The sequence below is a fragment of the Giraffa tippelskirchi genome, chromosome 8, assembly GCF_054371585.1.
Source record: "Giraffa tippelskirchi isolate mGirTip1 chromosome 8, T2T-mGirTip1v1.2.pri, whole genome shotgun sequence".
NCBI classification, from domain to species: Eukaryota; Metazoa; Chordata; class Mammalia; order Artiodactyla; family Giraffidae; genus Giraffa; species Giraffa tippelskirchi.
Window position 1 is genome coordinate 24,784,104 of NC_137282.1, and position 14,216 is coordinate 24,798,319.

General features: G+C 41.5%; 2 protein-coding genes across 4 annotated transcripts in view; both read right to left on the minus strand.

Moving 5' to 3' along the window:
- MTUS1 (microtubule associated scaffold protein 1) overlaps positions 1-8,993 on the minus strand; it is a 221,514-nt gene extending 212,521 nt beyond the window's left edge. Inside the window, exon 1 of one of the 3 annotated variants that reach the window (XM_081521596.1) lies at positions 7,899-8,993. The gene's annotated coding sequence lies outside the window, so the exon portion shown is untranslated. The remainder of the gene's footprint in view (positions 1-7,898) is intronic. The other 2 variants (XM_081521597.1, XM_081521598.1) reach the window with 2 other exon arrangements.
- Positions 8,249-14,216, minus strand: part of FGL1 (fibrinogen like 1) — a 75,118-nt gene continuing 69,150 nt past the window's right edge. Inside the window, exons 8-9 of the mRNA XM_081521651.1 lie at positions 12,696-12,760; positions 8,249-8,812 (exon numbers count right to left, since the gene is read on the minus strand). Coding sequence (XP_081377777.1) covers positions 8,805-8,812; positions 12,696-12,760 — 73 coding nt within the window. The 3' untranslated portion in view covers positions 8,249-8,804. The remainder of the gene's footprint in view (positions 8,813-12,695; positions 12,761-14,216) is intronic.

Below are 14,216 nucleotides of genomic sequence, written 5' to 3' on the forward strand. Positions count from 1 at the left end.
ACACCTATTTGCTGGTGTATGCATAAAATAAGCCTGGAAGGATACTAAACAAGCTATTCATCTTGCTTTGCTTCCAGGACACAGGAACAAAGGGGAGAAATTTCTTTGTGTGCCCTTTTTTATTTTTTATTTTTTTAATTGGAGTATAATTGTTTTACAATGTTGTATTAGTTTCTGCTCTACAACAAGGTGAATCAGCTATAAGTATAGGTATATCCCCTCTCTTTTGAGCCTCCCTCCAACCCCACCCTCACCCCTCTAGTTCATCTCAGAGCACCGAGATTGGCTAGGGAGCCAATAATGCTGCTACACAGCAGCTTCCCACTAGCTATCTATTTTACACATGGTAGTGTATATAGATCAAAGCTACTTTCTCAATTTGTCCCACCCTCCTCCCTGTGTCCACAAGTCTGTTCTCTACGTCTGCATCTCTACTCCTGAGGTGCCCATTTGTATTTTTGAAATCTGATTCCTGTTCATTATGTAGTCCAATAAACAAACAGACAAATCAAGTGCCTGCAAAGAAGACAGGTATCTTTGACATGGTTTCTGGAGATTTGATGTTCAGTGAATTAATAAGTGAAACAGCTTACATCCTATAGTCAGACAGATAAGAATAACCCTTCTGAAGCATGTTTTCCCCAAACTTTAGCATGCATCAGAATACCTTTGCTAAATATGGAATTGACAAGGTAATATTACACTTTACCCACTGAATTGTGTGCAGTGCAACAGTGGAACATTTTGGGGGAGAATACTGAAAAAACTAATATGCAATGAATATGCCTTTTGTTGAGTAAGGCTTGCCTCTGATTGTTTTGAATTTGTGAGTCAGAATCTGGAGGAGGAGGGAGTGGAACCCTTCTCCTCCCCCCATCCTCCCAGCCCCTGTTCTCCCACACAGCGCCCCTTACTGACCACAGATTCTTGGCTTTGACTCTTATTAGGGGTTTTCTGTCAGATTTTATGGTTTTCCACATTCTAAAATACAAGTTGTATAAATAAATGATACATGCTTCAGGCCCACAGATGCCTTTAGATGTTTTTGAGATTCCCTGCGGGCTAGTTCTCCACCTTCCTTCATAATGTAACACAGACTGGGCGTTTGGACTGGAATTAGCCAGCAATAATTGGGTTTCAGCCCTGGACTTTCACTTGCCCATTGCTGCAATGGCCCTGGCTGGGGTTTGATTAGGGTACATAGGATTTTAATGAACCTAATTTTAACAATTTTTGGAAAGTTCCCATCTATCAGAGTAAAAAATTTTGTGATGTCTCTGTGAATATTGACAATATGTTGGTGTATCATGTGCTTCATTCTGTAAAACTACCCTGCAGTGTATCACAGGCAACTGGTAAAGGTAGGGTTCATTCAGTCAGCTCCTACCCTCAGGTTGAAGGCTACATCCTACCAAGTAGGCAGAAGGGAGAAGCAGAAGTTTCCCCGGAGCAGCAGGGAATAAGGTATTAATAGCCAACTCACTGGAAAAGACCCTGATGATGAGAAAGATTGAGGGCAGGAGGAGAAGGGGGCAAGAGAGGATGAGATGGTTGGATGGCATCACCAACTCTATGGACATGAGTTTGAGCAAACTCTGGGAGATGGTGAAGGACAGGAAAGCCTGGCACGCTGCAGTCCATGGGGTCGCAAAGAGTCAGACATGACTTAGCAACTGAACAACAACAACATAATAAAGAATATTAGTGGGCTTCGCTGGTGGCTCAGTGGTAAAGAATCCACCTGTCAATACTGGAGACGCAGGTTCAATCCTTGATCTGGGAAGATTCCACATGCATGTAGCAACTAAGCCTGGGCACCACAATTATTGAGCCTGTGCTCTAGAGCCCAGGAACTTCAACTACTGAAGCCTGTGCTCCCTAGAGCCTGTACTTCGAAATAAGGGAAGCCACCGCGACTAGGGAGTAGCTTCCGCTTGCCACAACTAGAGAAAGCCAGCACAGCAATGAAGACCCAGCACAGTCAAAAATTTTAATAAATAAAATTATATATATATATATATATATATATAAGAATACTAGTAAGATCTTCCCCTACTCAACTCTGATTGTACCAAATTAGGGAGAAATTTCTAGGATCCAGAGAAAGGACTGAGCATTAGATGATCTTGGCCTCCAGCATCAGAGGCAGAAGAAGGCTTCTGTGGTGGAACATCATTTTGAGATTGTATATAGATATTCTTCCACTACTTACCTCCATCAACCAGATGAAAAACATGTGTGCTGTGTGCTTAGTCGCTCAGTTGTGTCCAACTCTTTGTGACCCCATGGACTGTAGCTGATCCCCCCCACCCCACCCCCAGGCTCCTCTGTCCATGGGGATTCTCCAGGTAAGAATACCGGAGTGGGTTGCCATCAGGGGATCATCCCAATCCAGAGATTGAACCCAGGTCTCCTGCATTGCAGGCAGATTCTTTACTGTCTGAGCCACCAGGGAAGACAGATGAAAGACGTAGTATTTTCCAATTACTGAGTCTGAGGATACGTGAATGCTCACTCATCCTGCCTGAGTTTGGGCTTTGTTACAGAGATAACGATTAAAAAGAGATATTTTCTTCCCTTTGTCCCCGTAGATGACTGCAAAGATGATCCCTTCCGCCATTTACCATTGGGGGTTAGGTCAGATCTATAGGCACAAATGCCACATAGTTAAAAGACATTCAGAAGTCAATTTGTTAAAACGACTTCTGATAAGGAGAATTAGAACTGTATTAAGAAAATATTTCCATTTTTTCCTGATTTTAAATTAAAAATTCACATCTAATGGTTACTTACCCTGTTTTTAAAAAGTAGAATTGAAACTGTTAGTTCATTTTTCCTTAGCTGTTTTCTTTAGACCCTTACTTCTCTCCTCTATGACTCATTTCTTCTGAGCTTAGAGACATAGGTGTCACACAGGTGTTTGGAGTGTGAATTCTAGAGCCAGGGTTGTTGTTTTTTAGTCACTAAGTTGTGTCTTACTCTTTGAGATGCTATGGACTGTAGCCCGCCAGGCTCTTCTGTCCACGGGGATTCTCCAGGAAAGAATACTGGAGTGGGTTGCCATTTCCTTCTCCAGAGGATCTTCCTGACCAGGGATCGAACGCGAGTCTCCTGCATTGGCAGGTGGATTCTTTACCACTGAGCCACCAGGCAAGCACAATGCTTGCATTCAAATCCCAGTCCCTGCCTACTAGCTGTGTGATTCTGAGGCATTATTACTTAACCTTTCTGTGCCTATGTTTCTTCACTCATCAAAAGGAAATACCTTTTATAAAACCTAGCTTACAGGGTTGTTGGGAGGATCGATAAGCAGAGATGAAGCACTAAGAACAGCGTCTGGCACTTGGCTAACACCACAGTGTCTGTCACCTTTATTTCTATTCTTGCTGAAGGACTTTCCTGCACCTTTTGCCACATGATTTGTTTCTTCTTGATGTTGCTTCTCTCCTAGTCTTGCCTTGAGCCTTCACTCTATTAATACATTAACATGCTGACTTCATTTGCTTTGTTTCTTGGTGTAGATTTTTCCCAGTGGTTTTGAATCATAAGATTCCCTGGGTGGTAGAGAATGACTTTTTTCAAGACTTTGATATAAAGACTGCCACTTGCTAAGTGATTCATATATTACCCACTATGGTCATGCATGGGCACCCCAGGTGGCACTGTGATAAAGAACCTGCCTGTCAATGCAGGAGACATAAGAGATGAAGGTTTGATCCCCAGGTCAGGAGGATCAAGTTATCTTTTGGAAATAATGTATAACATTAAAACCACAACTCAAAATCACAAAACCCAAGATTTGGGAGAAACCAAAAAGATCACTCAACCTACTACTCAGCTGATGCTTGTGTGCATTTACAATTCAGTTCAGTCACTCGGTCATGTTCAACTCTTTTCGACGCCTTGGACTGCAGCACGCCAGGCCTCCCTGTCCATCACCAACTCCTGGAGTTTACCCAAACTCACATCAATTGAGTCGGTGATGCCATCCAACCATCTCATCCTCTGTCATCCCCTTCTCCTCCTACTTTCAATCTTTCCTAGCATCAGGGTCTTTTCTAATGAGTTAGTTTTTCACATCAGGTGGCCAAAATATTGGAGTTTCAGCTTCAACATTAGTCCTTCCAATGCACACCCAGGACTGATCTCCTTTAGGATGGACTTGTTAGATCTCCTTGCAGTCCAAGGGACTCTCAAGAGTCTTCTCCAACACCACAGTTCAAAAGCATCAATTCTTCGGCACTCAGCTTTCTTTATAGTCCAACTGTCACATCCATACATGACTACTGGAAAAACCATAGCCTTGACTAGACGGACCTTTGTTGGCAAAGTGATGTCTCTGCTTTTTAATATGTTGTCTAGGTTGGTCATAGCTTTTCTTCCAAGGAACAAGCATGTTTTGATTTCATGGCTGAAGTCACCATCTGCAGTGATTTTGGAGCCCCCCAAATAAAGTCTTTCACTGTTTCCCCATCTATTTCCCATTAAGTGATGGGACCGGATGCCATGATCCTTGTTTTCTGAATGTTGAGAAAGCCAACTTTTTTACGCTCCTCTTTCACTTTCATCAAGAGGCTCTCTAGTTCTTCTTCACTTCTGCCATAAGGGTGGTGTCATCTGCATATCTGAGGTTATTGATATTTCTCCTGGCAATCTTGATTCCAGCTTGTGCTTCATCCAGCCCAGCGTTTCTCATGATGTACTCTGCATATAAGTTAAATAAGCAGGGTGACAATATACAGCCATATCCTCTACCAAAATTCCAGCTTTGGTTAAATCCTGTGATGATAATTTTATCAACACAAGAGACAGCTTATATTATTTTTCAAGTAGCTTTGATTCTTAGGAGAGTCCTCCTAACTTAATCAACATTGGCATACTTGAAGTTTGCATCCATCATGCATTTAATTTACTAATTTTACTCGAGTTTGGGGGCATAAATATAATACAATATCTTTCCATAGAAACATTTCAGACATTCGCTGACTGTTCATGTTTCTCCCTGAGTTTCTCTGGGTACCCCAGTTGAGCTAAGTATTACTAATTTTGTCTATTGTAGACAGTCTTTCCTCAGTGAACTTACAGTTTCTTAATATCCTTTTAATTTTGATCCAAATTGAACCCAGTATTCTATATCTAGCTGGTAAAGTCCAAAGTAGTTACTACTGATATTTACTATTCTGTATTCTAGATGTTATTCTTCTCTAATAGATCCCAAGATCAAACTAACTTATTTTTGGTAGCTTATTTTTTATTCACATCATCTTTGTGAATAATATTGTATTAATTCTGTCCAGGTGACTGTCCCCACACAGGTCTAATTAGTAGCTCATTCTTTGGAGGTTCCGTGGTGTTTTGTATATAGACTGCTATTATCAAAGTACAAAGGTATTTTAATTATTTTATTGTGCTTTGATTCTAATTTCTAATTATTTTATTGTGTTTTTGCATTTGATTATGAACTCTACCTAGGTGAATTTTTCATCATTTGTTGTAGTGACTAACAACTTATCTACTACACAAACATGTCTGTTCAATAAATATTATATTAATCATTTTATAGTGCTTTTTAAAGGTCATTGTAGTTAACAAAGATCATTGTACCATAAAGCCACACGAAAATTTTGATAGAAGATGGCCACAGAGATGAAAAAAACCCATCTCCTTTTCTAGAAGCTTGTAGACCAAACCATCTAGACAAAGAGTTGTAGAACCTGAATCTACTGAATATCAAGATAAGGGATTATTAAACCTAGCAGCTTAGCGAAGTGTATGCCCTGTGCATGCCTCCAATTGTATAACCATTGGAAACATCATGTGAGATACGAATGGATTACCATGCAGTGTCAGCACCCACCATGGCAAAGTTATCAGTTTTAGAAAACTAACACCATGAGCTGCCGGAGTCCAGCTCCGGCAGCCAGGGAAACGCCCTGAAGGGATGAACGGGGTCGGCGAACGAAAATGATGCAGTCTCTCGCTCAAAGCACTGGGCTGCATGTTTATTTTAAGCATTAGGTTTTCTTTTATACTTTTACAAAAGCATTAGGTCAGAGGTATGACATCTTCAGTTTCCCCTCACCCATATTTACTGTCTCCATAAATCATTGTTGTCCTTCAGAGTTTCTTGTTAAGTGTCCTTATGATAACATTGTAACTCAAGTTTGTCTCTGGGCTGTATATTACATTCCTCAGTTTATTTCTTATCTCTTTAAATCCTGCTATCCCTTAGTAACTTAAGCTCATCATCTCCTAAAAAGGCTTTTAGCTATTAGTATCTCTAAAATACCTAGTTTCCATAAGCTATAGTAAAATATGCCAACACTACAACATACCTTAAACCTTTAGCTTCTAATTATTCTTAATTATTCCTAACCCCTAAACTCAGCAAACTTCTTTTGCCATAAACATTCCCCTTACAGGCAGGTTTCAGATAACAATGTTTCCCATGATCTCAGGCTGCAGCCTATGTGCTCATCCTGGAGCATTCTTTGTAAAGATCCTTGGACAAATGTCAATAGTTAACGTTATGGATTATAACATTCTTTCCAGCCAACTCAACCGGAGGAAGGAAAGGACAAGTCATCCCGGGACCTTGCCTGCGGGATGAGGAGAGGGGGTTGGGGCCATGCCTCCATTTTGTCAGTAATGCCTATCGCGGCTCCCGACATCTCCCCCTTTTTTATTTTTTAGAGCATAAGTGTGAAACTCAGTAGATAAAGCAGAAATACTTCAGTTGAGTATTCTGAAAAGGCACAGGGCTAATAGACAAATCAGAACCAACAGGCATAAGCACATGGCTGCATTAATCATTATTGTAAAAAAGGATCCATGGGAAAGATATCCCTCTAGATTTTTAAAAAGGGAATTAGAAAGCCATTGAGAGGAAAAGTCAGACTCCACCTGGTTCATATTCTGGATATTTTGATGTAACTTAGAAATATCAATACTAGAATCTGAGTGATTCCAAACGCCTAAAATATGATTTCTAATGCGTTCCCAAGAATGCACAGAATCATTCACTTGTAGAGGGGTAACGCACATCTATTTAAATTCAGCATGGCACCTTAAAGACAACTTTATTTTTAAATTTGTAATTTCTTGCCCTACAAGCAGGACTGCTTCTTCTAAAGCATTGACCTTATTTTCTATCTTCCTATCTATAATTTCCTGTGTAGCAAGAGCTACGGAGACATTTTTGGACAGGTGATCGACAAATGAGGCAGTATGCACTTGTTTTGACAGGGCAACAGCAGAAACCGTAACTGAAGCAACTGTGGCAATCAAGGCAGTTATTCTCACAATCAGAGCTGCAATGAATCTCTTAGGTCGAGAAATTAAGCCATTAAATTCATACAAAACTTTCAATGCATAATCATCAAACCATTGTCCCTCTAATTTTACAGGAACCATCAAATATGGTGGTTGCTTTACAATCATCACAGCCTTATAATTACTATAATCGTTCCCATCAACACAATTTGATATAAAACAATTCACACATTCAACATTATAAACAGTTTCTCCTTTAAGAACTCTCAAATCATTCCGATTTTGGGCCAACAGAAAGGCATAGGGAGAATGCATGCAGGCCCGTACAATATATCTTTGTTATTTAAAGGTCTGTGTAAAATTACGGGTGCCATAGCAGCCAATGCTCTCCATAATTCAGGTTGTATGGGACCTGTTTCATCGAAACTCACTAAGGAGGAACCCATCCATTAACATGCCACCTAGTAATTGCTAAAGGATAGGGATAAATGAATTATTTCATATGGATCTATAAGGTTCTTCAAAAATTAAATTTAACCATTGATCCAAAAGATAGGGGCACCCCCATTCAATCAGAGAATGTCTGGTGGCAACAATGGGAATAAATAATTTTAGGGCATACATACATGCATTCTTTCCAACAAGGAAAGCCAGAAATTTTGCTTATACTTTCCCAGGCCTGTAGTCCTTGTTCATCAGAATCCAGGGTGGGGAGTGCACAGCTCGGAAAGTCCTTTAAATGAGGGGCTGCCTGTTTTATGGCATCATATCGTCTTTCTTGCGCCCCCAGCATCAACAGCTATAAGGACCAAAAGTCTCTCTTGCCATTGCTTCTCAGAGAATCAGTAAGCATGCCTTTCAAGGAAGTGCTAACACATCCATTCAAAACCGGAGCTTATCCTAGTAAGGAGGAAAGTATGACAAAGCAAATAGGTGGATAAACGGACACACCTGAAAAATTGAAGGGAGCGCTGACCACTGTTTTAACATTATTAGGATAGATGGAAGCCCCGCCCAAAAGATGAGTATCATTAACAAAAACAGAATGGGCTCAATTATCCAATCTACAGGCTGGAAAAAAGGTGGATTAGGCAAATAGGTCCAATGAACTTTTTCTGTGCTGGAGGGCCTCGGCTGACAAGCCAACACAACAAGCATAGCCACAAACACTACCATAGGAGTGGCCTCATATCTTCCCCTTTCTATTAATTCTTCAGCCTGCTGAGTGAGGTGTTTCAGCTGGCCCCATGTTGGCACCGTGCTGGAGGTAGTTGCTTGAGTAGGATGACGGCGACGAGGTGGAGCAGAATACGGTTGGACTCCATCAGCATGTCTCTTTTGAAGTGCCAGGTGCCTGAAGCGATGTACTAGCAGTGAAGCCTCAGGTGAAGGGTCACCCGCCCTTCAGCTTCTCTTTGGTTCCCTCAGGTCCGGACTCGACAAGCTTCTGATCTCGCCAATATCCTTCAGTCCCAGACTCCAGGACTCCAGGGATCTCAGCAACCTCAGCGGTCTCTGTGGTCTTGGAGATCTCATGGGGCTGGACATGTCGAATCAGTCTGTCAGGAATCTAAACAGGAGAAGTGGAGTCCTGCGGAAACACACAAGCATACCCTCTCCCGCAAGTTAACAGCACATCTGGCCCTTTCCACTCTCCGGTAAGGAGGTCTTTCCACTTGACCAGGGGCCGAGTCGCAGCCCCCTCAGGAATCCAGTGTCTCATAATTGCAGTCTGCCCCTGTGTATCTACGTTTAAGTAATTACAAAGGTATCCACGGTAACATGCACACAGGACAGTTTCCCAAAGACCGTGGTGTGAGTTGTGTCCATTTGCCAGAGAGCGTTAGGCCTAAGTCCTCAGGGATTTACTCCTAATGGTAGAGATGGATTAGATGTTGGGCAGTTTGGACATAACTTGACTGTTTGTCTAGCCGCCTCCCTAGGGATATGAAACTCATGCCTTAAACCAGCTGCATTTTGATGGTGAATTTTGTGAGAATTTTTAGCCTTGTCAATCTTTTCATGTAAGTTTAAGGCAATTACTTTAGTTAATGCATCTGCCAAAGCATTTCCCTCATGTAAAGGGCCGGGCAAGCCGGAATGGGCTCTAATATGTCCCACAAAATATTTCTTAACTCTATGCTTAATCTCTTTCTGTAAATCGAGTAACAAGGAGAAAATAGTAGTCTTATTTTCTGGAATATCAGCAGTCTCAATATGAGGAAACAATCTTACAATATATCAGGAGTCAGTGAAAAGATTGAAGGCACGGTCTCTCAAATGTTGAAAATCCCAAAAACTGCTCTTAACTCAGCTCTTTGGGCAGATGTCTCTACAGTTACCTGAACATGGGATTTTCCATTAATAATTGTAACTGCTTTACCATTAGGGGAACCATCTGTGAAAACTAAAATTGCCCCTTCTAAAGGTTGAATAGAAAATTTCTTCGGAAAAATCACGGGATGTGTTTTTAAAAAATGAAAAAGGGGGTTTGAGGGTAAATGAAACAAAATTTGTCTCCTGAAATCTATCAGGGCAACTTGCCAATCATCACTATTTTGTAAAAGAAATTGCAGTTGATCATTATTGAATGGAATCACTATATTTGCTACCTCTTTTCCAAAAAGTTCCACACTTCTTTTTCTACCTTTTATAATTAATTGTGCCACCAAGCTGGGATAAGATAAAACTATTTTTTGGGGGGTCACTGGTAGATGGAGCCATTCTAATGGGCCTTCTTGCCACAAGCATCCTGTAGGAGTATGTTCTGTGGCGAGAATAATTAAATCCCATCCTCTGGTAATATTAATTCTAATTAACTGATCATTCAAAGCCTCATCCACTTTAACAAGAGCCAACTCTGCCTCACTAGTCAATTTTCTCTTAGAACTGGGATGAGGATCGCCCCTTAAGCAATCAAATAAAGGCTTTAAATCTAAAGTAGTCAGTCTTAAATGTGGGCGTATCCAATTAATATCCCCTAATAATTTTTGGAAATCATTTAAAGTTAGTCAATGATCTCTTCGCAGCTGCAAAGGAGCATGATTCACAGTATGGGTATTTAACACGCTTCCTAAATAAGAAAAAGGAGGATTTACTTGTATCTTATCTGGAGCTATCTTCAAACCCCAGTTTTCCAAGGCCTCAGTCAATTCAGATAAGATTTGTTGCAATAAGGCTCTATCTTTATGGGCAGCCAAAATATCATCCATATAGTGTATCAAATATAAATCTTTATACTTCCCTCTAACATTTTGCACAGCTTGATCCACAAATTTTTGACACAAGGTGGGGCTATTTTTCATTCCCTGAGGCAAAACCTTCCATTGAAACCTTCTATAGGGCTGTTTAAAATTAACTGAAGGAAGACTGAAGGCAAATCTCTTACAATCTTGAACAGCCAAGGGGATGGTAAAGAAACAGTCCTGTAGATCTATGACTATCACATTATATTGAAAAGGTACGGCTACTGGGGAAGGGAGACCCGGCTGAATGGCCCCCATGTCTTCCATAGTTGCGTTTATAGCTCTCAAATCTTGTAACAATCTCCACTTTCCTGATTTCTTCTTAATGACAAAAATAGGAGTATTCTAGGGACTATTAGAAGGCTCTATATGGCCGGCCGCCAGTTGCTCCATAACCAAGTCTTCAGCTGCCTGCAGCTTTTCAGCTGTTAAGGGCCATTGCTCCACCCATACCGGATCATCAGATTTCCAGATAATAGGATTGGCAGCAAGAGCAACAGCCTCTAGGATCAATTTGAATATCTTAAACCTTTTTAATTTTTGTTAGGAACCATTTCTAATGGTGAAATAATTCCCTGCTGATCTTTACCAAGCCCCTTGTCAGAATTACACCTCATTTGCAGCATTTGGTTAGTAACTTTTTCATCTGGACTATATAAAAGCATTCCCATCTGAGATAATATATCTCTCCCCCATAAAGAAAAAGGCAGTGAAGAAATCACATATGGGCAAAAGGTGCCTTGAGCCCCCTTTTCATCTGACCATGTCAAAATTTGTGAGCTCTTAACAACCGAAGGCATTGACCCTATTCCTACCAAGCCAGCATTGGTCAGACATGTTGGCCAGGACGAGGGCCAGTCTTTTCCAGCAATGCAAGAGACATCTGCTCCAGTGTCTAACAGCCCTGACATTTTATTTCCTTGAATTAAAAGATCTTTCAAAGGCCTTGAAGCTGTAATTTCTTGCACCCAAAAGGCTAGATCACTAGATCCAAATCCTCTGGGGCCTCTAGCTTGAGAAGTCAAGGTTTTTCCTATCTGATAATAAGGTAAAAGCAGAAGTTGTGCTATTCTTTGACCTTTATTAATTTGCACAGTTTTGGCAGGCTTCGAAATCAAAACTTTAATTTCCCCAGTATAATCAGAATCTATTACATCAGGCACCACCGAAATTCCTTGAAGGGAAAGCGATCCCCGCCCGAGCACAAGTCTTAAAATGCCCTCAGGCAGGGGACCAGCCATTCCCGTTGGAATTGGAGCTTCCTCGCCTTCCCTTTTTGTTTTGGTAAAAACTACTGGAAAGGCCATAGAGAATTCTAAGTCTCCCTGTTGTTTTACTTTTTTTTTTTTTTAGCCTGGGTGAGGGCCCCCTGAAGGGGCTTTCTCCAAGGAGCACGCTCTGTATATTGTGCATACGTCTGCTTTAAAAGCTTCTTTGTTTCAGAAAACTCCTTATCTTTCTCAGCCTCAGGCAATGCTCTGGGAGGCTTTGGGGGCAAAGTGGGGAACTCCTGGGCCCTGGGAGGTGCAAACGGAGGCAGCGGCGATCGCCTTAAATCAGAAAGTGATGGATAAATTTTTAAAGGTTTGCGTAGAGGAGGAGGGGCCTTGCTAGGGCGCTCGGCCGCAGCGTCCTGCAAGTCCTCTCCTTCCTCGGGAGTTTGAGTACAGTCTCCCTCCTTTTCTTCACCAATGGCAGAAAACATACTCTGCGCGGAAGGCGGAAGCCCACCATCCACCGTTGCAGCCTCTCCCGTAGGCTGTCTAACAGCCTCATGCCGAGGGTCCAGTACGTCCCTAATCATATTCCACAGAGCAAAAGCATCTACCGGAACCTTTTCTGGCCCGTGCAAAGTAAAAAACAAATGTAACTGATCTCCAACCTTAGCCCAGGTTTTTAGATTTCCTCAGGAAACCATGGGCATTGCTCTTGGACAGAAATTAGAAGTTTAATGCCTCTATGGGCTAACATGTGAGTAACGATTCAATAAACATTTGTCTATTCTTGGATGCAGAGAGTCCCATTTTCCTAGAGAATATTTTTACTGATTCTGTGTTCTCCTCACCCTGCCTAAACTGCAGAGGGGTCCCGGTCACCCACGAACACAATCCTACCCGTCCCGCTTTGCATTTATGAAATTGCTTAATTAATTACTTACCTACTTGATTAATTACTTACCCTTCAGGTGTTTTCTGTTCAGGCGCCACTTGCCGGAGTCCAGCTCCAGCAGCCAGGGAAACGCCCTGAAGGGATGAACGGGGTCGGCGAACGAAAATGATGCAGTCTCTCGCTCAAAGCACTGGGCTGCATGTTTATTTTAAGCATTAGGTTTTCTTTTATACTTTTACAAAAGCATTAGGTCAGAGGTATGACATCTTCAGTTTCCCCTCACCCATATTTACTGTCTCCATAAATCATTGTTGTCCTTCAGAGTTTCTTGTTAAGTGTCCTTGTGATAACATTGTAACTCAAGTTTGTCTCTGGGCTGTATATTACATTCCTCAGTTTATTTCTTATCTCTTTAAATCCTGCTATTCCCTAGTAATTTAAGCTCATCATCTCCTAAAAAGGCTTTTAGCTATTAGTATCTCTAAAATACCTAGTTTCCATAAGCCATAGTAAAATATGCCAACACTACAACATACCTTAAACCTTTAGCTTCTAATTATTCTCAATTATTCCTAACCCCTAAACTCAGCAAACTTCTTTTGCCATAAACATTCCCCTTACAGGCAGGTTTCAGATAACAATGTTTCCCATGATCTCAGGCTGCAGCCTATGTGCTCATCCTGGAGCATTCTTTGTAAAGATCCTTGGACAAATGTCAATAGTTAACGTTATGGATTATAACATTCTTTCCAGCCAACTCAACCGGAGGAAGGAAAGGACAAGTCAGAATCACAAGACCTAACTCCTTCATCCCGGGACCGTGCCTGCAGGATGAGGAGAGGGGGTTGGGGCTGTGCCTCCATTTTGTCAGTAATGCCTATCGCGGCTCCCGACAATGAGCAAACCTGTTCCAAGGAAACCTGATGCTGGAAACGTCCAGTGAATTCTGCTGCATCGGCAGTTATGTGACATCCCACGACCTGGACCAAGAATACTTAGAGAACAGCATGCCTTTCAGGAGACTGCATTGACTCTGACCTTAAACTAAACATGGGAGCCTGAAAGATTATGGTTCTATTTCTGCTGTTTGGGTTTTTATATGTCCTTCATATCTTTTCTTTTTTGCCCTTTGGTTAACACACTTTCTTTGGTAACAGCTTCTGTACTCACAGAGGAACAGCTACCTCGACACCTTAAATTCTACTGGATTTTGCAAACTTAATGTACAATTTCCAGATTAACATTGATAGCAATGCTTCCAAGTGACAATCAGTAGAAAACGATGAGGTTGGTTCTCCTGATCATGCAGTCTTGTGTGCACTGGGGCAATGTGGGACACTGAAAAAGTGGATGTCCCTGTCTTTGATGTGACTCAGGCTGCATCCAGTCACTCTTCCTTTCCTTTCTATCCAGAAATTCCCAACAGAAAAGTTACAGCTCAAATAAATAAAGCTGTTGCTTGATGACTTAAGGTATTTCCGTTACTTGAGAAGAAGGGAAGATATTCTAGCCCTTCCTTATTAGCATCTTAGGAGGCATTGGTGAAACAACACCTGAGAAGATACAAGCAAGAACATACCCGATGGACAA